The 24,106-nt window shown below is 50.4% G+C and overlaps 1 protein-coding gene across 3 annotated transcripts in view; it reads left to right on the top strand.

Annotated features, from left to right (window-relative positions):
- ERI3 (ERI1 exoribonuclease family member 3) overlaps positions 1 to 24,106 on the top strand; it is a 128,233-nt gene that overhangs the window by 74,770 nt on the left and 29,357 nt on the right. For 2 of the 3 annotated variants that reach the window (XM_032696625.1, XM_032696626.1), the window contains exons 7-8: positions 17,691 to 17,790; positions 18,158 to 18,667. In XM_032696625.1, coding sequence (XP_032552516.1) covers positions 17,691 to 17,790; positions 18,158 to 18,252 — 195 coding nt within the window. In that variant the 3' untranslated portion in view covers positions 18,253 to 18,667. Of the gene's footprint in view, positions 1 to 17,690; positions 17,791 to 18,157; positions 18,668 to 24,106 lie in introns of those variants that run through there. The other variant, XM_032696627.1, reaches the window with a different exon arrangement.

Below are 24,106 nucleotides of genomic sequence, written 5' to 3'. Positions count from 1 at the left end.
AGAGTGACTTCAAGCCTTGCAGTGGCTCTGTGAAGGTGGGGTGCTCTAAAGCACATTGCAAGTTGATGCAAGGGGATGAGGGAAATGATGTCGTTCTTCCAGCAGCCCAGTAAGGATGTGTTGGTAGGATCATCCTTCCTTTTCAAGACACCATCCTTCTCTCTGCAGTGGGGCACCAGCAGTGCTTGTCTGCTCAGGACAACACCTTCATAAGGCACTTACCAGAGCAGAGGAGGCTGGTTTGCTGGAGGAAGAGTGGCAGTGCAGAAGCAGCAGAAGAGAAGGGAACAGTGCTGGGCAAGATGGGATGTACAAGTGTCTCTTCCCATCTCCAAAATACTCGCTTCTCCTTTAGTCTGGGACTAGGAGAGAATGTGGTCTTGACAGGCTGCTCTGCATGATGATGCTGGTGCCAAACTCCTGTGCCCTTGCTCCTTGTCACGCCATGCCCAGCTGGCAGTACCTTGCCATCCTGCTATGCACTGGGCCTCTCCCAGGCATGATCTGGGGACCCTCTGAGCTTTCTGCTTTGTATCCAGGATTTTTAGGCCTTCTGTTGTTAATTATTGAGATGTAATAATGTGATTAGTGCACTATTAAAAAAATCGCTGATATGATTACCATGGATTTAATATCACATGATATATCATTACATTGTTACATGGTGACAGATGTAATTGAAATACACTTATTGGAGCCTGGGGTCGTGTTTCATTCAATCAAAGCAGCACCTCCGGGGGGCAGAGCAGAAATGGCTGGAAAAAAAAATAAAAAGGCATCAGGATTGGAATTTGTAATGAAAACAAAGAAACTTGCAGCCTGTTCAAGTCTGGGGCAGCTGCTCCTTTGGCATTTTCTCCATAGGAATTTAGAAAGGTTGAAGTTTGGAGTGCTGTCTTGTGGATTGCCTGGAGGAGATAGGTCAGTTGAGTTGAACCTGTTTGCTTAGGAGACGAGCAGGAGGACCTGTGTTATGGACCTGCACGCAGAAGGCTTCCAGCCATCTTGCAGCACATGGTCCTGGTGCTGTGGACACTATACCACGGACCTGCTGCTCCCTCTTGACTCCTTTTTAAAAGGCAAGTCGACCCAAAGATGGTATCCACTGTGCTGTGGGAAAGTCAGACAGCTGCTCCCCACCTTCTGCCTAATGCTGCATTTTTTGAAGTCAGGGATTGCTCAGTTGCCTGTGTGTGGCTTGGGCTGTGCCACAGAGGAAAGGTAGGCAGTGCTGAGCTCACCTGCAGAACTGTAACCTGGGTCGTGTTTCCTTCCATGTCAGTGAGAAGAGGTGACATCTGTCTCTGTCAGATTATCCTTGTGAGGATCTGCACAGGGGCTTTGGGCAGCTGGGGTGAGGAGAGGAGCAGTTTTGTACCCTCTGCGGAGGCAGACAGCTAAGCTGGAGCCTGGGCAGGGAAGGGACTCAAGTCTCACTGCCCATTGGGCTCTGGCAAGTCTTGGGCTAGAGAAATGTACCTGCAAGAGAAACACAAAGTCCCCACGTGCTGGTGGCACAAACCTGCTACTGGTCCTTCTCAGCATGGTGTGGGATATGAATTTGATGGTAAATACAGAGATCTCCTTTTCCTCCATCTCTCCTCTTCCCAGGAAACAACTGTCATCCACCCTCCTAATCCCAGACAAGGCAAACAATAGTTGGGGGTGTTGCCCTGGGCAGGATGGGGCTGTGGCGAGACCTCAGAGATACAGCACGACATCTTAATGCACATTAATTGCTCTGATCATCACCATATGCTAAGTCTCCTCCTGTAAAGGGGGCCAGCAAGGGAATGTGGCCTTATCACAGAGCTGTGATTAGGACTCAGGTACACCTGTCCCCAACCCTTCTGCGGGTCTCAGGGTTATTTTACCTTTGTGAGACAGCGTGTAGGTGACTTTGAAAATGAAGGTGCTGTGTTTAATCTCATCCTCATCCAAAACAAAGGAAGGAGGAAGAATTTGTGAATGGGGAGAAGGCGACTTTTCCAACCAAGTGGAGACTGGCAGTGCAGTGAGCTTGAGACATCTGGATGTTTGCATAATGATGCACCAGCATCTGGCCCTGTGTCTCTAGCTCGGCACTCACACGTTCAGCTCAGCATCACCCCCCGCTCCAACGCGTCTGTCCCCAAAAACAAACCTTGCCGATGCTTGAGGGATCATTTCTATGCTGGGCTTTCAAGTCTATGTTCTCCCCCCAAAGAGTGCTCCCACTCCTCTTTTGTGGAGCCAGCATGCCCATTATAAGCCCTTGTTTTGCTGGGAGCTGTGGAAATTATTTTCCAACCAGTGTGGGAGCTCTCTGGCTGGGAAGGCTCTGGCAAGCATCTTTCTTTTGAGGTTAAAAACATAATTTCAGTCTGACCTCTGAGTTTCGGAGCTTTTGTTGGTTTTTTCCACCCCCAGATGGTTTTTGTGTGTGATTTTAAAATAGTCTTCTTCTCTTGGTTGAAGCTAGCTGATGCGTCCACTTCTCATTCGAGGATTGTTGTGTTTTATTAATGCTGTTATTATTCCATTACTGTCATTGTGCTCTTTTATAGCAAATAGCTTAATTTAGTTGAGATACACAGATGCTGGGAGTTTGGGTTAAATCTTCAGTACTTGGTATGCTGGGCACTGAGCAGATATTCCATAAGCACTTTGGTATAAACCTTTCACTTAAAAACAAATTGGCTGCTGGGGCAGTGCTGGGTGGCAAGAGTTTGGGAGAGGGGAGAAGGGGTGAGGGAGTACTTATTTAGCACCATAAGGAGGACCTCATAGTTAAGTGTGACTATAGGTGCTAAGGAATAAAGCTCCCATGGAGGATTTCACCCCCAAGATGGGCTGCGATGGATCCCTCTTCCCTACCAGTGCTGCAGGACCTGGGGAACTACACCCTCAGCATTTCTGGGTTGCTTTGAGTTGTGGTGTAGGGGCAGAATGTGCTGTAATTTCTGCAGCTGGAGCTGCCTGGCTCCTGGGAGGTGGGGACTGGGCATGGTGCCACCCTGGAGTGGAAGATACAGTACCGGTGAAACCCAGTGAATCTGTGCAGGGCCAGGAGTTGGACTTGATGATCCTTGTGGGTCTCTTCCAACTTGGCATATTCTGTGATTCTGTTTGAAGAAGAACATGGCTGCTGGAAAGCTGTACTGTGCTGCAAGTAGTTCTAAGAGCAGAGGAGAGGAGTTGAGAAATAGCATTGGTGCCCAGATGACTTAGGGGCCAAGGGTCCTGCTGTTAGAAATTATGTGGGTGCTTAAGCCTCCTGAGAAGCTGGTGCAATCCAGGCTCTGAAGTACCTTAGCTTTTGAAATTTTACCACTTACTGTTGACAGATGTTCATCTGAAATGGATGCTTCTTGCTCAGTGCCTCTGGGCATTCATTAATACTAGTGATAACAATTTCAGATTGTCTCCTACACCTCTTTCCCTGCCTCCATCCCTTAAAAATTACAAAGGTAATGCTTGTTAGTGTCATGTTATTTGTGCACTTAACTCTTACTGCCTCAGTAAAACCTGCTGATTTTGATGCTATCAGTGCCAAAAGTACTTCATGTGGGACAGGGAAAGCCAAGAAGAGAGTAAAGTAAAATGGAGCAGGCATGTGCAGCACAGGTTGAGGTGGTGTTGATGGCAGTGTTGGCTCAAGTTGTCCTCTCCACCTGGCCATGGCAGGGAGGGTGCCACGTCCCTGCCAGGTGGCCCTTTGGGGAGCAGCCCTGTGCCTTTCCCTTCTACCACCCATAGCTCTAGGACACCCCAGTCATCACGAGGAGGGCTCTCCCCATCTCTTGAGCCCCTCAGGGGCAGCCTCTTTGGGGTGCAGCTATCAAAGGCTTGCTTCCCCCCTTTTTCCTGTGGCCATGCGAGGGTAGCAGCTTCCTGTGGTGGGGGACAGGTCATGAAGAAGAAGCACGCTGCCCCGCACTGCCCATCCCCAGTACACAGTCCTGACAGCTTGGGGGTCCGTGGGGATTTGTTGAGTTCATTTTTTCTCCCCGCTCTGAGGCGGCCTTGTGGCTTTATCTGGCTTTCGAGGCGAGCGGGTAGCTAACGACATGCACGGAGCATCCTCTGCGGAGGAGGCCCAGCGCCCGGTTCTGCTGGAGGTCTGCTTTACCACTTATGAGAAACGAGTTAACCTCTCTTTGATCTCAGTTCACGGCTAACCCTTTAACAAAGTCCGGGATGTGCAAGGAAATCAATACTCAAGGCATTGAATTTAACACCAGCCATCAACTCAAGCGTAACACACACACTGACTGACTCCGATTACAAGGAGCGGGCTGGTTTGAAGCTTGTTTGCCAGCTCTCTGGGGTGGTGCAGGGCAGCAGCGGGGAGGGCAGGCATGCTTGCATGGCTTGCTGTCGCTCAGGGAGGGAGTAAGAGGGACTTGGTGCGCTCTGCCATGTCCTCCTGATCAGCTCTGCCTTCTGGTGCCCCTTGTCTCTCTCCTTACGCCTCTGATTTGCAACCCTGGCAGCTGTTCCCTGACACAGGAGCAGAGAGCTTGGATGCCATGCGTGATCACTGAATGCTTGTTTGTGTACAAACGTAATTGCACTTTTCTGGTGAGGAGCGACAGGACCCAAGGCAGGGCAGGTTCTGCTGAGACAGACAAAAAAAAGATACTGCAAGTTAAAAATCTGAAAAATAAAATGCTGCAGGCGGAAAAGGTTGAGTGTCTGGTCAAGGAGGCAGCTATGTCATTTCTCCAGCTCAGGTTGTTCCCACGGAGATCTAATTAGATTAGTGAAATGCTAATTGGGACACCTTGTTCCATACCAGCAGCTCACTCTTTGCTGGCACACTGGCAGGAAGCAGTGGGCAGACTGCCTGGCACGGCTCCACATCTGGGAAAGCCAGGTGATCCATAGCCAAGTACTTTCTGGACAGCCCATGGACTTCCTCATCACATCTCAGCCCTCCAGCCCTCAGCTGCAGACCGGCTCTTCTCTGTGGGCATTTGTTCTCACTCTCTATTTGTGTTTCCACCAGCTGCAGGCAGAGCCAAGACAGCACACATAGGTTAAGGCTGGGTTCACAGGGCAGCTGAAGGATGCTGAGGGCGTACCATGAGTGTTCCATGACCCCACAGCTCTGTCCTTGCACTGTGGCTGCATGGGGACCATCCCGCTGCTACCCAGGCTCGGTAATTACTCCTTTGGGCATACACTCCTGACCTGTTCCTTAGGTCTCGTACTATCAGCAGACAGCAACTAGACAAATCCTAATAGTGTTTCCCAGGTGCACTGGCAGGGAAGAGCCAGTCAAGCCACAGAATCTGGGCCTCAGCAGTGACAAGCAATGATGGCTCCTTCCACGGGGAGCAGGGTCCAGGAGCATCCATGTGTCTGGGTGTCACAGCCCTCCCCAGCGCCTTACTACAGGCAGAATTGCAAACATGGTTAAAAGCCATAAGCAGAGAGTGTCCCAGCTTGTCTGGTAAGGAGACCTTGCTTGGCTGGCTGCAAGAAAGGGTGGTCATTCCCTGTGTCCTTGCAGGAACCCAGCCTGGCTGGTGGTTGGTGAGCCTGCCAGCACTAAAGAGCCTTGGAGGTGCCTTTTGTTCCCTTGGGAGATGCGAGTTGAGGCCTTGGGGGCCCATTTCTGTCAACTGTGTCATGATCTCCTCTGTCACATTCTCAGTGCTGTAACACAGTGCTGGTGCCCCCTTTCCAGGCCAGGTAGCCAGTCCTGTCCCTAACTCCAGCCTGGCCATAGCTGCTGTGGTTCATCCCCCCCATGCCTCCTTTAATAATCTCTCCTCATGACCTTGACACATCCTCCTCTCAGGTCCCTTTATTCTCTGCTTTCCTGACCTCTCTCCAAATTGATTCTCTCATGGTGTGCTGTCCAACCCCTCAGACCATCTCCTTCAGTTTGTTCTTCCACTGAAATTGGGGAGCCTCAATTTTGCTGCTGCTGCCCCAACAGTCTCTGCTCTCTGGGCTGCATGCATTGCCTGCTTGCCTGGTGTTTGCATCCATCACAGCTCTTAGAGGCACCTCCGCTTTAACCTCCTCAGTCTTAACCCTGACCTGAGTCAACAATCATGGGGAAGAGCTGCTGCTTAGATGATCCAGTGTAAACTCTACCTTTGATTAGACAGGTATCATCCCTAGGCACTGGCGCAGCAGCACCTTGTTAGCTTTCCTTGGTGTTCCCTCAGTGCAGCCATGAGAGCCTCCAACACGGGCAGGGGACGTGGCTGCTGCCCTCATAATCTTTATTGATCTTTTCCCTGATGCCTTGTGCATTGTATTCTCTTTCTTTTTTACTGCTCTTCCAGCTGCCTCTCCTCTGAGTGGCTTTTGCATCTTGTGGGAGTGCAGAGAAAGTCTGTTTTATTCGATTCTTGCAGTAGCACTCAGAGGCACCGACAGCTCTGTTAGATTGATGCTGTGCCAAATACAAAAGGTTGGGTTTTGCTCCTGAGAGTCTGATGTCTGAGAGGAGGAGGAGGAGGTAAGAAGAAGCAGAGCCTGTATCTCCTTGCCCCTCTGGTCTGTTGTATATGGGCCAGTTTCTCTGCAGTGTGCCAGAGGTGAGTTTTAGAGAAGGTCATGTATCTGTCCCAAGAAGGCCTGGTGAACATGAGAATGGAAGGGGTTGTAGGATGTGAACTGAGGGAGACATGTGTGATAAGACATGCAGACAGGTGCATAGAAGTGGTAAGAAGGTCCTGCAGGATCACTCCCTGGTTTCTTTCCCGCTCCCCACAGCCGGGGTTTTAGGAACAGATTATGAAACTGAGATGTGAACCTGCTGGTCATCCAGCACCCCTCCCTTGCTGCCACCCTGTAAGCAACCTTGGCAATGATAGGTAGTGAAAACCAGAAAGTTGAATTGCCTTGTGTGGCACCTGCAACATGAATGGATGTGCAGTTGTACATCACCTTCCCTGTGCTTTTCTCTTGATAACCTGTCCGTGGGTCTCTACCCTCCATGGTCCCATCCTCCCCGTCTGGCATGTTTGTGCACAGCAGCTGAACCATCACCAGAGGTGTCCCTGCCAAAAGTGTCCAGAGCACCATATGCTGAAACATGCTGTGTGTGGTGCAAAGGAGCAGTGTGTCTGCTCTGGACAAATGGCTTTGTTTTGCACTGGAGAAACTGGAGTCAAAATGTCACAGCAGTGTTTTGCACAGGAATAGATTGTTCCTTTCCAAAGGGCAACAGTTCTGTCACTGGGTTTTACTTTGTGGTTCCGAAGCAGAACTGTTCCCACACAGTGAAACAAAACAATATTTTGGCTTTTCCATCCTGGTTTAGGATGAAAGGCAGTGTCAGTGGGGTCTTTCAGTGGGGTGGACACCGTTTCCCAGCCCGTTACAGCAAGAGCACGCTCCCTGCCAGGAGGCAAGGATGAGTCCCGGGGATGTGCTGCTTCTGCTTTCAGCACGTTTGATCCAGCCCGGCTCTTTCAAGGTGTGTGGAAATGAGCTACAATCTCATCATTCCTGCGGAGGCTTCTCAGAGGAGATAGCAGAAGGGTCACAGCGCCTCTGGAAATCTCCCTTCAGGTGATGTGCCGTCGCATTTCACAGCAGACAGACAGAATAACCTTTAGGGCATGGTAAGAGGCAGCGTTTTGAACTCTGAGCTGGGGAGCTCGGGAGCTCATTTCTCTGACACATCATCTGTGTCCCTGCCAGTTCCTGCATCCCCCTGAAATACCTTTGTCCTAATCCATCACTTCCTTAGCTGGAATTTGAAAAAAAAAAATCTGGGGAGTTGGTCGCTCACGTACTGGCCACACAAAAACCAGTCTCCGCTTCAGGAATGCACCCAGACCCTCTGCCTTGAGCACTTTTGCCTTAATTTGAGTCACTCTCAGCCTATGTGGAGGTGGGGGGCTGCCCCACCAAGCCTGCTCCCAGCAGCAGAACAGCTCCCTGCCCTCTCTCACCTTTCCCTGCATTGCAGCCCTCGTATGTTGCATTCTTTCCCCCGGATTTTTCTGCCACGGTCATGGGGAGATGAGCAGGCTGGAGCCAGGTGAGCTGGGGCATTTGCAGGCTGGCACAGGCTGCCCTTACAAACCAGCGGCTGTGCAGCACTGGGAGGAAATAGCTGGCTCTCCCTCCTCCCCTCTCTGGAGTAAATAATGGTACTTTTTATTTAGCTATTATTTCCCAGTGGCAGATATCTCCTTGGCTGTCTGTTTAACTATCTTTATCTCACCCTCCTTCTCTGTTTGATATACTTATAGATAAACAGATAGCTACCTTATTAAATAACATGTTTTAAGAGACCGGTGGTATGGTTAACATAATACAGCAGCTGTTGATTTGTCTTTCACTGTTGGTTTGTTGTTTTTTTTTCTTAAGGAAATGCTTTAAATAAGGGATACTTCATCTATTAAAAAAAAATACACTTGTAGCAGCTGCTAAGCCCATCCATAAGCCTGCTTTACGTTGTATTTGTGATGGGACTGACAGTGCATGGAGGAGCCTGATTATACACAATTCCATTTTAGCAAGCCCTGCGATGTAATTTCACAGGGCGATCAGTGTTTGAATGTAATAGCAGCCTGTGCTAAGGTGTCAGAATATTAAAGGCGCTAATGGAAAAGCTCCCTGGTACACAAGGGGGACAGCATTACAGGAGACGTCGCAGATGGCTGGGCACTAAACTAATGGGGCAGGATCCAAGAAGGGAAAAAAAACCTAGAGAAGGGAGAGCTCACGGGAGCACGGGCACCTGCTTCCCTCTCACACGGAAATTAAACAGCGAGCGAGGGAGAGGCGAACGTGTGTGTGTGTAAAGATAGAAACTGGGAGGGGGGGAATACCCCCTTTGGAAGGGCTTGATGGTTTTGACAGTGAGCCTGGTGCTGGCTTTGCTTGGGAAGGGCTTGGGGTTAGAGTAAAAGGGTGTGTGTTTGAGGGACTGTGGCGCATGTCTGAGCATCACAGCCATCATTTGTGGCTCTGGAAAGAGGAGGGTGGTGGAGAGGTGCTGTTATCCACCCTCTTGTAATATGGCAAAACTGCAGCTCTCTTTGGTGGTTGTTCATCTGCAGCTAAATCCAAGGAGGGCAAGACATATCCACCTTGCTGCTGCCCTGACAGCTCGGCTCTGCAGCAAGGGCACATCTGCTGGGACTCTGTCATGCTGATTTCTGTCCTCATTATACAGAGGCTGATGGTGTGTTTGATTACGGGGCAGTGCCAACATTTGCCTGTTTCCAGAACTATTGAAGGCATCTTCTCCTTGCCCCTGAACTCCCAGTTTCCCCAAGAGCAGCTAGACTTGGACTGATCCGGTTCCTGTATGGAGAGGCTGTGATGAATCATCCATGAAGTGTGTTTGTGGGTTTTCCTTCATATCGTACCCAGCTTCCTGCTCTGATGGTCACAAAGCTGTAATGGAGAAAGGCTTAGCACTGCTTTCCTGCTTGAATTGGTTGGGGTGGTCGGGGGATAGTACTGCAGAACGTGAGCCCATCCTTCCAGAGCCGAGAGGGTAAATCAGCCATGTGTAGGTACTCCCTGGAAGCTGTCTGCCATGTCATCATGTGTCTCTGCCTTCCAGGCACTAATCGGGAGCTGCTTGTGTGCTTTAGCATGGGGAGCCAAGATACATTGGGAGCTGATTGCATACATCAGCATAACCCAGCTGGGGTCTGTCACCCTGCAGTGCAGCCAGGAATGCCAGGATACCATGAGAAGGAAGCCTGCCCACTTGTCCCAGACTGGGAAAGGCACTGGGTATGTGTCCTCCAGACCCTTGTATCTGCAGCAGCCCCTGCGTTCCTGCCACACTGCTCTGCTCCCAAGCCCAGACCTCCTGGTCCTGCAAGCAGCCCCCATCCTTGAGCTGCTTTCTTGGTGGTTTACGGCTCTGCTTGTCCCCTCTCCTGGGCCAGTGCTGACTTGTACATGCTCCATCTCTGTTTCCCAGCCCTTTAGGGACCCAGACCTGTAGCTTTGTTTCTCTTGTGACCAAACCCAGGGCTTTGACTCAGGTCTCCACGGCATTAACCTAGTGTGTAGCCAGCTGCAGAGCACACAGCAGTCAAGAACATTTTATCCAGGATAATCCGTAGCCTGGGAGCAAGGCAGAGACTGTTCTTGTTCAAACACAGGGAAATGTGAAGCCTAAACCGCTTGGCACTTTGACACCCTGGAGTCAGGCGCACCAGTATGTGTCCCTTGCAGCCTAAGCCAGGGCACATGCTAATCCCATGCAGTGGAAGGGCCACCTCTCCACTGCCTGACAGGGCTGCAGCATCCAAATGCACCCTGGAGAGGGGATGTTGGTGGCTGCCAGGGTCTGTCCTTTCCCTCCTGAAGTTCAGAGGAGTTTTGGCAGTGAACCTGTATAGCTGTGGCTGTGTTGAGGTATTGCCAAACACGGGCAGACTAAGGCTGCTCAGACGTGTGTCTGGGTGGGAGTGGCCCAGGCATTAGATCACTGCGTGCCTCAGTTTCCCTTTTGCAGAGGTCCAGTGAAGGGAGCTCTGATGGCGTGGGCTAGTTGTTTTAATAAGGAGAAAGCATATACAGTTATACTCATCCACTGCATCTTATTTGACATCTTAATGCCTTCCCTTAAGCTTGACCTGTCGTCCTCTCATCGTCTGGGGGCACCTTACTTCTGTAAAGCATTTGCCAAAGGTGGGCAGAGCCAGGCAGCTCCTGTGTGCCCAGTGCTCACTTTTCTGGAAATAGACCATTCATTTTTTTTATTTGTTTAATTTACTCCCTAATGTGAGGCATAAAGATGTTGCTGTTCTAACAAGCAGCTTTGCAAGTGGACTGAAGTGGACACCAGCTGGGTTTGCCAAAGGCTCCCTTCACCCAGGACACGGGAGAAGCTGGCTGCGTGGCGTTGTTCCCTGAAAAGCTTTCGAGTACCATTGTTTGAAGAGGGCAGAGCACCAGGCAAGGCCCTAGCACCTTTTCAGCAACATGGGAGGATTTTGTCCAGATCTCATCCTCCCAGTGGCAGGGATATCCAATTTTTCCCTACTTCCACCCAAGTGGGGCCAAAGCCATGTGTGATGTCCCCTCGTTCAGTGTGTCAGCTGCTCACTTTCCCCTGCAGCTCTCAGAGAGTTCGTGCTCTGTAGAGGGACTGTTCCCTGGGAAAGGGCACTGGACACTTCTTCCCCATGGTCCTCTCATGTCCAAACCCCATCCAAACCACCTCCTGCAGTGGCACTGCAGATATATTTGGCAGAGGACAAACAGCCTTCTTTCTTATCACTCCCACCCATTAATGATAAGCAGAGATGTTTAATCCAAGGCTTCACAGGTGCCATGCCGGGCAAAAGTTGTTTTTGTGCACCCAATACCACTCGTGAGTGTTTGGGGAGCTCGGTGCACTGAGACAAACTAATTAAACCTGAGTAGTGTTAATGTGGTACCTGGTCATTCTGGAGGTCCCTCTTGCTGCTGCATTTGTAAAAATTAAATGCCTCTTATTAGTGGTGCAGCAGAGATCTGTAATACGCGTGGACAGAAAGGCAGGGATGGATGGAGTTGGTGTCAGGGCAGCAATTGCTTATCATGCCTTATCTGGGAATATGAAACTGTATTGCATGACATCCAGAGGCAGGCTGAATAGATATGCCAATTCATCTCGAGCCCGGGCTTTGACAAGCTAGACTGCCCTTGTTGAAAGGCATCAGTCAAACAAGAGCTGCTGGCTGCTTTTCCCTTTCTTATACTTTCTCTCGCTCCCGCGCTCCCTCTCCCCCTCTCGCCACCTCCCCTCCCTCCGCCTTTTTTTTCTAAGCTTTTTCCACACAAAATTGAAAAGCTTTGGAAATAATAATAATAAAAGCCCCCCAAACTAATACCGTTTTAAGTACACCCCCCCTCCCTCCCCAAATGGGATTGATAAGGAACCCCAGTGTATGAAGGCATGTTTAGATAACATTGAGAATATTATAGCGAGTGAGAGAAAGTAGGGGGAAAAGCTTCCTGCCGCGTCTAAGCCGGGAAAGGCGACGGCACCCTGGCTAATACGAGTGTTTAATATTTGATGTGTTGGGATAAAGCAGGATCACCTTCGAATTGAATTGAGTGTCAGAATGAGAATCTATTACTGAAATTCTTGTGTGATTTGACAGCAAAGCAGACGATGTTATTCTTCACTAGTTACCGCAATCTTCTCCCCTACATCACTTAAATATTTTTTTCTTTGCTTGAGTAAACACACATTATCCTTTTTTTTCCACCTCCCTTTCCTTTTTTCTCTCTCTCTTTTATACTTATTTTTTATTTATTTTTTTCTTAAATCAAACCTGCCTTTCACAGGGCTGATGGAGTAGATTGTTATTTCTTTATTTGTCCTATTAAATGGAATTCCTGATCATTTAATCCTGCTTTTGTAAGTGATTTAAAAATACTTGAAAAGCTGTGAATGTGGCAGCACTTCTGACTAAACTGCTTAAAAGGGACACGTTACACCTGGGTTTATCTCCTGCCTCCTGACAGCCAGCGAGGGTAGCAGGCTCCAGCGCTGCCGAAGCCATCCCAGGCTCCATGCCTCCATCCTGCTGGGTGAGCTTTCCTCCGTGCCTTCCCTGCAACAGCAGAGGAGCAGAGTAGCTCTGCTGTTGTCAGCTGGGGCTTGGCAAGCTACTTATTCATTACCTGCCTCTTCTTTAATTGCATTCAGCCCTGTCCAGGAGTCTTGCCACTATATGGCTTCGTGGTGGGGTCAGCCCCTCAGTGGTGTTACATTTATGTCCTGCTGGTAAATTTGCATGGCAAGAAATCCCAACAAGAAATGTCCATTTCCCATCCCTGGAGCAGCATGCAATTAAAATGGGATGTCAGGGGAATGCCCTGGAGCTTCCAGTGTCCTGGGTGCTATTCAGGGATGGTCTCCAAGATACTCCCAGCCCCAAAACCGTACATTCACTAAAAACATTTCAAGCTGTGTTTAAAAGTTCACTTAGTCATAGCCATGACTTCTTTTTTTCTTCCCACCGTATGAGGAAATATAAAACTTTGACACCTCATTGTGGCAGCAGCAGGATGAGAGGAATTAAAGGCAAATGCTTATTTTGGGCGGACACAGCGCGCAGTTGACATGACAAGAGGAGGAAGATGCTTTTGCTGTTCCAAAGACGTTTTCTCCACTGAAAATGTCAGGGAGTTCAGCTTTGGTCAGCAGGCAGCTGTGCCCAGCCTGATACTGGGGGAGCACAGCTGGCACCTGCTGCTTGCCCAGGCCAAGGGCAGCTGGGAGATGTCACAGCCACTTTCTGTCTGGTTAAACCTATGTTTTTCTCAGGTGTCTTTTTGAAATTCTGAATAGAAACTTTGAGCAAAAAACACTTCTTCTCTTATTCCTTACTACCCACCCTTTAGCATCTTTTCAAACTGCTGAGCCCCTTTACTCCTGGGAGAATTTTTTCCAAAGGAAGTATTTTCTCCCTGCCTGAAAGTGTCTGTATTAATATTAAAATTACAATTAGCAGATGAAACATATAAAACCTCTTGGTAGGACCTGTAAAATAAAATGACAGACTTGCCCTGCTGGTCAGGGTAGGAGGAGAGACTGTGCTGGTCCTGACACAGTCAGTTTTTGCTGCCGTGGTTTGTGAACATGCTCATGCCATTGCAAAGCACAAAGCCACGCTTCCCTCCTGCCCTTCAGCTAAAGCACCCAGGACCATGCAATGCCTGCAGCTCCAGTGGAGGGCAGAGGGGCCAGGGGCCGGCCAGCAGGTCACAGCATCGACAGACACGTGCAGAAAGGACGGGGCTGGCTCTCTCGGCATTGACGCATTGCCCTGACAGAGCTCCAGCAGCTCCGCGAGGACCAGCCCTGTCTCTTCCTGTGCATGCAAGAAGGATTTGTGGGGCTCCTCATGTAAGTGAGCATCCTGACCTCTGCACAGGTGACCTGTTTGCATGGTGTAGGATGTTAAATTTTGCCTTAATGTGCCTGCTGTACACCAGTTTTTGTGAAGTGTGCCGGGCACTTCCCCATAAATAAATGATGGAGCATTATTCAGTCCACTTAGATCAATACATCAGCTTGACAAGTTCCAGTTCCTGGAATTTTCTGACGCCCTGGAACATCTTCTCTGCAACTGTGCTGCTTATAATCCATGGTGTGCAGCTCAAACAAACTCCAGGGAGCAGCACATCAGGAGCCAACCGTGTTGGTGCTGCCGCCTTGCCAGCCCCGGCATTCCTGGGGATAGGGTTTGTGGCCTGGTGCAATGGGAGAGGATGGTCTCAGACCCTTTTTTGCTCTATTTTAAATAGCCTCAGATGCTATGATTCTACACACACATCATCTCCATGCCCCAGACTGCTGTACCCCATGTTTTATCCCCACTTCTGTTTTTTGGATTTTCTGCAGGATATGTGAGGTACAGGTTACCTAAGGACCTACATCCCCATACCAGCACTTTTAACAAGGTGTGGATTATCTGTGGTGCTGGCTCTATGCATGGAAACACAGTATGTTACTACTAATCTCCTGCTGCTGTTAGCTCACATTTATCACAGGAGTATCTGCTTACCTTTGATTCAAGATCCCTCCATCAGGGACCCAGGGCAGTATTTGTCTGTGAACTGCTGCGTATGCCTATGGGATTGTATAAGTAAATAAATATAATTAATAATCATCTGACTTCAGAGCAGCATTGGCAGGGAGGTAAATGTAACCTTCATAGAATTACAAACAAAATCAAGAGAAAAAGGAAAACCTTTCTAGGAGCTTGTATGAATGAAGTAATTGTATCCAAGCTGCTTGGAAATTATTCTACCAACATTGTTTGGGTGGCTTTTAGGAGATCAGAAGCATTGAGTTTCTCTCTAAATCAGGATTCTGGCCAAAAACATTTAAAAAATAGCTTTTTTAAAAGATGTCTGCGTTTTCTATCAATTAAAATGCAGATAAAAATAAAAAGCCTCAGGGTCCTCACCCTGCTTCAGCATCTGACCTATAAGGGAGCAACCCAGTCCCTGCAACACCAGGACTGAACTGGAGGAAGGGGCAAAATAGTGCAGTTTCCTCTCAGAAAGGGTTTCATGGTATTTTTTTGGCTTGCGAGCGAACCAGGGGTGTCTCAGACTTTTTCGCAGCTTGCCATAGGTATAAATGCTGAAGGGACAGGGGTCTGTGCCAGTGCCAGCAGCTGTGTGGGGCTGGAGCAGTGGTGGTGTCCCAGTGGCTGCAGTGAGCCCGTGGCCGTGGCCACCCCTGTGGGCTGGGGACCCCGGCGTCGGGGAGCCACCGGCGCTTTCTGCCTCACTTTAACAGTCAGAAGAAGAACTTTCCTGTTTAAAGATTAAACGTTGTCTTTAAATATTAAACAGCAAAGCTCCTCGCTCTTGATTGTGTGGCTGCTGCCGGCAGGCGGCTCGGAATTGCCACTTTTAATTAAAAAACTTTATTTTCCAGCGCAGCCTGGCAATGGCTCCTCCTCCCGGCTGGTGCTGGCTGGCTGACCTCTTCCCCGCCTGGCCTTCATCCCTTCATCATCACTGCCTGCACTTCCCTCTGCCTGCAGCAGTGACGGTCCCTGCCAGCCCCAGAGTGTGAGCGGCCTTGTCTGGGACTGATCAATGCCCCTGGCACTTCCTTCCAAAACCCCAGGAAAAACAATTAAAACCCGATCGATCCTGCAAGCAGCTTTGAATATGCATAAGTGCACACTTGACCTTCAGTGGTCAGGCCAACTTCCACCCTGGCTGCTTAGCTAGTTTGCTCAGGTATTGTGGCTGTTCCAAATGACCTTGATCAGGAAAGCAGAGCACTGTGCAGAGATGGGCCTGGTGCTGATCCGGGGGCCAGGGCACGTGCTGCCAGCTCCCTGCTGATGCTGCAGAGCCAGGGGAGACAGGCCAAGATTGGCACTAGCACCCAGCTGCCAGGAGCTTTCCAGAGCTGTCCCCATGGCTTTCCAGAGATCCTGCCAGCCTCCTGCTGTGCTCCTTCAGTTGCTCCTGGCCAGGGTCCAAGGGATACGTCTGGGCTGGGAAGGCAGCCTGTGATATGGTAGCTCCCTGTACAGGGAAACCCCTAGTCTTTCCCCATCCGGGGACATTCCTTCCCCAGGGATGGCCCCCAGTGCTGTCATCATGCTGGTGCTGAGCGTGAGAACCTTTCTGTGCTGTGCCTGGGTTTGCATTGTGGGATGGAGCCCAGGAGAGGGAGCCATATGTGGAACCACTTCCACGATCATCCAGGGTCACCAGTGGATGGGTGGCAGGGTCCCATCCTGCACCTCTGGCTCCCCCCCACCGTGGCTGGCCAGCCTGCATCCCGCCCATGGCAGTGAACATGCCAGAGTGTATTTGTTGAAGGCAAAAGAAACCTCCCCGTTGTGTACACAAAGTGTAATTTCAGTGAATTATGCATAGACTTAATTAGGAGTTTTAATTGCTAATCATCTCCCAACAGGATTAGCAATGCTGTCTATTAATTATCTGTGGAGCCCTCTGTTTTGCTAAGGCAGGAGGAACAAAGCAGCGTGAATGGCTACGTGGGCCACTAATAAATTAACTCCCCCAAGCCCTGTGGCTCTCGGGGGGGCTGCCGGCAGCTGGGGCTGTTCAGGGGCTGGACCTGCCCGTGCTGGGCAGAGCAGCAGGTAGCAAGGAAGAGGGGCTGGCAGGAGGTCCCAGTGGCAGCCTGGTGGCTGGTGGGCTGGTGGGGGGCACTGCTCAGCTCTGCTCGCCCAGTTTCCTGCTGCAGAGTATCTCCATGGCATTTGCAGCCTGCGGAGGGTGTCGGCAATGCCCCGTCACACTGTGGCTGCAGTTAGCGATGATCCCCCCTGCAGAAGGGAGATAGGGGCTGCTGGATTGACCTGATCTCATCTGGGGACAATGGCCCTCACGGCAGCAGAGATAGTGCCAGCGGGAGCGACGCTAAGCCCACGCACCCTTCTTACTGCTCACAATGCGTTGCTGAGCTTAATTCCTCAAGATGAAGAAGATATGTGGCTGTCAGGCTGTAATTACAGCTGTGCGTGTCACACAGAGGCCTGGCTGCTTTTATGTTTGCATTGTCCAGTGGGTTTTTCTGCTGCTCAGGCTCCCAGCTGCCTTGCTCCTGCTGGAAACCCTGCCAGGGGATGCAGTGGGGATGGAACAGGCTCCCTCTGGCCAGGCTGCAGGCTCTGTTCAGTGGGGTGAGCAGTGCTGTCTCCCAGTGGGATTTCACCCAGTGATGGAGAGCCCTGAAGCAGCTGGGGTCTGGGGGTGGAAAGGAGAGGGAGCCTGGAGGGCTGTGCTTTCTGGAGGGAGGGGAAGCGGCTTGCTGGCCTGACCAGCCTTGGCATGGGTGCCCCTTTCCAAATCCCCCTGACTCCTGCTGATGACCCCATCTTTAGTAAGGCAGGAATGGGGACATGTTATTGGAGCAACCAAGGGACATGGGTGATGAGCTCACAGCCCCTGGCTTGCCCCAGCACGGCAAAGGTAGCCTTGAGTGATGCAAATCCCTCCCTCATGAGGGTTGGTCAGCTGTACAGGACACCACCAGAGGTTCTGGACACCTCTTCTCTGAGGAGCACCACGTGGGACAGGGCCGGGTGAGGGTACTTTGTGCACACAACTCCAGGAGAGCTGCTGTGAGGGTGGTGTGTGGGTCTGCACTGAATATGGTGAACGCAGACCTACGCTAGCCCCGGGAGCAGCCAGACTTGGGCAAACACAAATCATGCCTGCACATGGGCTGTGCTGTCTGACACTCTGCTTCTCTCTTCCAGGCATACAGCTTTGCCATGGGGAGTTGGCCAAAGAACGGGCTCTTAGACATGAACAAAGGACTGAACCTACAGCACATAGGGAGGCCTCACAGCGGGATAGGTGAGTGTTGCTGCCCTGTGCCATTCCCATCCCCACAGCTGCTGCTCTGGGTGCGCGGAACGTGCCTCAGCTCCAAGACCTTGTCCAGTCTGGGGTGCTAAGAGCCAGCCAAAGGACTGCGGGGTCTCCAGCTGGTAAAAGGGATGCAGATGTGTCAGGGCAGGATGGGCACACAGATGACCTCCCTGTCCTTGGCATATCCCAATGTGCCAAACATACCTGCAGGTCCCTCTGGCTAGGGAGCTGCTTCCCTCCTTGACTGCTCTAGCAGTGCTTGGGTTGGGGTTGGATGTGGGGCAGCACCAGGTGCCTGGAGCACAGGGCAAGGGTCCTCAGGCTAGGTGGGATGCTCTTCCTGTTGGACCAGCCCTCGAGTTGCTCTGGATGCTGTGGTCATCCTTGGGAAGGAGGCTCTGCCAGGCAGCACAGCCTTGGGAGCTGGCTGGAAACGCTGCAGAGTGAAGATGCGTGGTCCCAGCTGGAGAACTGAATCATCGTCCCGTTTGCTCACATGTGTGATGAGTTTCGTGGTCCCGCAGCCTGCTCCAAGATAAACAACTGATAAACAGTGCTTCAAGATGAACAGTGTCAGAGTTCTGTGTATGCCCCAACTCCTCTGCACCAGGGATGAAAGTGATATGAGGGAGACCTTGCCCAGGACACTGAGGCCATATATCTGCCTGCTGCTTAGCCCTGGGGATGCAGAGCTGGGACAGCAGCAGGCTGTGGTATGGGCAGGAGCTCAGATTTACTGGGCTGTAGGCAGGGCTGTGAGTCAGGGCTGCATCACTCTTGCCTGTCTTGTTTCTCTGCGGGGCAGTGGATCACCTCTTGGAGACCAGTGGTCAGGTGTTCCCTCTGCCTCCCAGCTCTTCATCCTCAGTGACATTTGAGCATTAAAGTTTGCAAGGAGGTAAGATTTACTTGGAAAAGTCACTGGCTACCTGGGCCTTGAAGAGGCTGTTTAATATTGTTTCAAGACTCTAACCATTAAACTCTCTAATCAATCCAAGTTAAGGAGATGAATTATTTAGAGCTCACCAGCTTTTAATTAGCAAGCTCCTTTTGAACTATGGATCTGGTTGCATTATTGACAGAGGTAGCATTAAAATTTGCTTCCTTGCCTGGGAGCAGATTTGCCTTGCTTGTGTGCCATGTTGGGAGATCACGGGGAGGGAGCAGGGACTGCAGGAGTTGTATGTGCTTATCCTGCTCTGGGGGCTTCGGCTTTTCTTAGGGTCTCCCAGGGGATGCAGAGTTGGTTTCTGCTTCATTGTTCCTCATATTATTTATGTCATGAGCTCTCCATTGCTGTCATCCCTTACTCCAACAAAGCATCCACATCTCTAGAGTATCATCTGTCTGCCATTGGTTTCTGCCCATGTTTATCTCAGTGCTGTTGTCTTGCACAGGTGCGATTCCTCTGCTTGATGGAGTTCAGAAAGATGCTGTTCATGTCCCTCCCCATTCCAGTCCTTCAGGAGGGTTTTGCTTCTTCATTTCTGCCAAACTCCCTCTGTGGGGGAGCACTCCCAGCTCTCCCCAGTACAGGGTGAGCTGTGGGTGAATTGCCCATGGAGAAGCAAGACCCAGCAACCAAGCTCCATTCTTGCAGCGCTTCATCCCAGTGGCAAACCTGCCTTTCCCACACTGTTTGGAAAGGGTTTACGTGGGTGCTGTGCGGGATACCAGGCCAGCAGTGTGACAGTCTCCATCTCCCTAGTACTGCCAAGGGTGCACATGTGCCCTGTGTGTTACAGCCTACTGGCTGCTCTATTTGAGCTGGCTCCAGAGCAGATCTGGCTGGGATATCTGGAATCCTCTGACTGCCTGCAGAGGCGGCAGCCACTGGCACTCTCTGCTGAGTGGCTTTACTGCAGGCTGAGCCCTCAGGAGTGAGCTGGAGGCTCACTGAATGGCAGCTGGGGAGAAGAACTACTCCTCCTGGCCAGCTTGGGAGCCCCAGGCACAGCCGCTGCCTGTGCTGTCATGGCTGTTGGCTTTGGGGCTTGGTAGCCCAGTATCCTCCTGGGAGAAGGCGAGGGGTGATGCTGATGTCTGGAGACATGCCTTGCCAGGCATTTTTTCAAGGAACAAGCTTCCTGGCTTTCTGGCCACTTTATTTCCCAGCCTGATGGCTTTTCAGGCCCTAGGCATGGATCAGGTGTTGGCTGTAGTGAGAGCCTGAGACGTCCCCAAGCCAAGGGCCAAGGAGGGGCTGCTCACTGCAGAGGCAACCTGTCTTCCTTGGGTCTGGCCTTGCTGTCTTGTCCTGGAGCAAGTGTCAGTCCTCCAGAGCCAAGTCTTTCCGTGTTGGCCACTAGGACTGGGCCACTGGGAACAGTCATCCCAATTGCTGACGGTTGCCCTGTGCCCTGAGCAGTCCTCACCTCTCTCTTCTTCATGCTCTCAACTGCCCTTGCTTCAAGGCTGGGAGGAGCCATCCATCCCTTTCAGTGCCCAGGGCTGCCCTCCCCTCCCTGACTGTAAGGAGCCTTGCTGCCAACACAGCCCTGCTTCTCAGGCAAATAAATGACCCCTAATCAAGGATTGCTGCACAAGAAGAGGGGGAAGAATGGTGAAACATGCTACCTGCCAGCCTCTCATTGCCCACAGTGAGACAGAAGCTGGCTCTGGTTCTGGGGGTGGTTCCCATGTGGTCTAGAGCCTCCTTTCTCATTGTTCTCAGTCCTGGGGTGCAGCAGGGTTGAGTGACGTTGGGGAGCTGAAAGGAGGGCATCTAAGGTGGGTATAACCAGGGTCAGCCTCTGATGTCCGTGGTCCTTGTGGGTCACTGATGTCCAGAAATCTGCAAACCAAAGAGGGCCAAGAAGGGAGCAGCAAGTAGATTTGTTAGCCAGTCTCACCAGTTTCACAAATACCATGCCATGTAAGAGACTGTCTGTGCAGCTCCTTTTCCAGGAGCATGGGAAACCTCTCCAGCATGGGGAGTGGTCCAGGGGGATGCAGACATTCCTGTGAAGCCTCAGCTTGCTTATGCAGGAACGTGCAACAAGGATATTTCCCTTCAAATCTGACAGAAAAATTGCAGTGGATGGCCACTTCTTTTTGCAAACAATTTGCAAGGAATTTTGCTGTCTTGCCTGATCGGTTGTGTATTACTTTGTTTTCAAATCACTGTCTTAGCAGATATTGGCTCCAAATCCCTGCACTTGGCATGCTCTGGGACCAGTCCCACTCCATGCTTCATCTTCTCTCCTCCATCATGTCCAAAATCTGGGGAGTTCAGGGCGCTTGACACCCTGCAGGGCCAAGGCCAGATTCTGGATGGGGACCACCTTTAGCATCTGGTGCATATGGGCAGGAGGGTCTCGTGCTGGAGCACAGTGGAGTGTCCCCACATCCCCTGGGATATACAGCTGCACATGGAGCAAGTTGCTGCACAGAGCTCATGTTGTAGCTTTTGCCTGGTTTGTACTCGTGAGCAAGTGAGCTGCAAATCTTGTTGAGGAGGTAGAAAAGTGATTTGTGTCTCCAAATAGACTAAAGTCTCTCTGCATACCCTGAAAATACAGCTGCCTTGGGGTGGGATGGGTGCACGCCTGGTACCGTTGTGTTCTTGGGAGAGAAAAGGTAAAGGAAGGGGGGAAATGTCAATATTTCAGCTCTCTGAGAAGCGCTGGGTAGAATAAGGAGATAGAAAAGTCAGAAAAGTCCTCTTCCTGAGAGTGAGGATGCAGGAATTACCTGAGAGATCAGAAAGGAGCAAAAGGGGCATAAAGCCTATTCTTTCATACCTTTTCTCGGGTTGATATTTCAGCTCAAAGGACTCCTTCTGGGCTGAATGTGACCCTGAGGACCGGAGAGGACATTTTTTTGCAACTTCCATCTCATTCTCTAACACAGATTAGTTGTGTGTCAGCTGCAGCATGAGCTGTAGAATCTTGGGGTGAGGAACTTGGTTTTGTCTGCTGTTTTCTTGACCCTCAACAAAACGAAGTAGAGTCTTGCCAAGAAGCTACTCAATCTCACATATGTGTGGACATTGCCGTTCTTAAAACGTGTGTTTGAGGTGGTGGTTGCCAAAAATGAGCTGCAGCTTGTAATGGGGGTCTTGGCACTCGCACACAAAGACCAGCATTCACAGGCTCCACACCAGTGGAGCTGGGTACTTGTGTTAGGGTCTCTCTACTGATAGTCAGAGACTGATATAGGTCAGAAGGATCAAAATCACAGGTTTTAGTGACAGCAGATCACTTGCATTCAGAAATTGATTTTCTTCTGGTTTTGCCTTTCTTTTTAAGCTGTTTCCCTGAAAAAAGGTCAAGTTTTACTGAACAGCACCTATGAAACCAAGTATAGCTTTCCTTACCACTGCTCAGTTGTTAAATCTGGTTATTCTTTTACTCATCAAATGCTCTATTTTTGTTACTTTTATTTTGATCGATTATGTAACATAGTATGCCTTTAGTCTTAGTTTTTAGGTATTTTTTACATTAGAAAAATGGTGAATCACTATTTGCTCTTGAAGAGGTGGTAATTAAATTATTACTCATGATTGCTCTTTTGGATGAAAACTGTAATGCCATGCTAAAGTACCCCAGCAGTTTGAATTGATTTTATTAGTAAAATCTCTTTCCCTTGCAAATACACAATACAGAACAAAAAGTAAATTTCAGAATACTTTTTAGGCTAAAACACCTGGTGCATGAAACCAAAGCAAGAAGTGATCAGTGAGTTGAAGAAGTGTTTCCGGAAACTACCCTTTCAAGACTTTAGAATGAGTACATCTCATCCTCTCCTGCCTTAGTTGGTTGGTTTGTTTGTTTCCCTGATTATGGAAAGATAAAAAGCACACCTTTGTTATTGTCAGTCCTTTATTGTTTCTCAGCCCTGAATAAGCCAGTTCTTGAACTGCAAATATACCAGAAACAGGAAAAAGTTTCCAAATCTGCAGAAGTAGCTGCTCCTGCTGGGAAAGTTTGTTTCTCATCTGTCAGCTATGCTTCCATTTGCAGTGCATTGACTGTCTTCAAAACGTGACATTACCCCTTGCTACTGCTCTTTTTTGAATCTAATTGAATTAAATTGAGTCTTTAAAGTTTAGGCTTTAGTACACACGTTATTGTGATTTTAGATTTAGTTGTAAATGTCTGGTTTGTTTGGAGGGTTTTTTTCTTTTTAGGGGAAAGAGGGCAACCAGGCTTCTGTGTGTCTTGCTGAACCTGCAGTACCCATCCCAGGTGACCAGGAGATCTGGTCCCACAGTAGCACCTGTTTTGATGCGATGCCCTCACTGGGCTGTTTTACAGCAGCTGGCATAATCCTGTGAGCTGTGAGCCTCTGTGCAGGACTCACCATCTTTCCTGCACCCATGGTTTTCCTGGCTGGGGCTATGCTGTGCTCCATCCACGGGGATCTCTGCCGTGCCAAATGGAAAAGCCTCACCTGCCTGGGCAGGTCAGCAGCCCACGCGGTGAGCGACCCAGCAAGCCACCGTGCCTTCCTGGCTCCATCTCTCTCTTTTCATTTACTGATTGGAAATCTCGGAAGGTTAGGATGTGATATTGTTCCTTATCCAGAGCATTAATTAGGCCTCAGAAAGAAGAAGAGGAATTGCGTGTTTTTAACAGTGAGGTTAATGGGATGCTCGCAGAGTAGACAGTTTTAATGAGCTTCAACTCGATGTGCAGTGAGTTTACTCTTTGTGTTAAAAGGGTCACACTGCAGTAGTTTGATGTGGATTGTCTCCTGGCCCCCAGTGTCATAGGTGAGCGTCTGTCAGAGTCCAGTCAGAGCACATTTACTTAGTGACACGATTCTAATTAACTACCTCCAGCTACCACCGCTGCGGGGAGCCGGGCCAGCGCCTGCCGGGGTGCCTCCTGCCCGGCGGAGCCATCCCTGTCCCCGCCGCTGTGCCCGGCGGCGCTGGGCTGCTCCGGCTGACACCGAGGGAGAGGGCGGCGAGGGCCACGCTCGCCGAGTGCGGTGGCAAGTGACGGGCCACCCGCCGTAAGGGGGGCCTTTGCTGTCAGCGCCGGCTCTCCCCCGCGGACCTCGGGGGGGGCTGATGAGGCTTTGCCTCGCCCTGGGAGGTGCTGGGAGCGTGTGGTCCTGGCAGCTTGCTGCCTTTATTTCAGCCTCCTCTCACTCTTCCCTGTTTTCCTTTCCCCTCTTTCGTTTTCCTGCCTCTCTCGGGGGTGCAGCATCTGTGGGATCCTCAGCCACCCTTGGTGCCCACCTGCCTCCTCTGCATCAGGGCAGAAAGAACAAGGAGGTGGACAGCATTTTGTGAAACTCATCTTCATGTTTTTGACCACTTTCCACTGGACAGAAAGAGCCAGGCAGAGCG

This window comes from Chiroxiphia lanceolata, chromosome 9 (assembly GCF_009829145.1).
Source record: "Chiroxiphia lanceolata isolate bChiLan1 chromosome 9, bChiLan1.pri, whole genome shotgun sequence".
NCBI lineage: Eukaryota > Metazoa > Chordata > Aves > Passeriformes > Pipridae > Chiroxiphia > Chiroxiphia lanceolata.
This window is presented reverse-complemented; position numbering and strand designations above follow the sequence as displayed.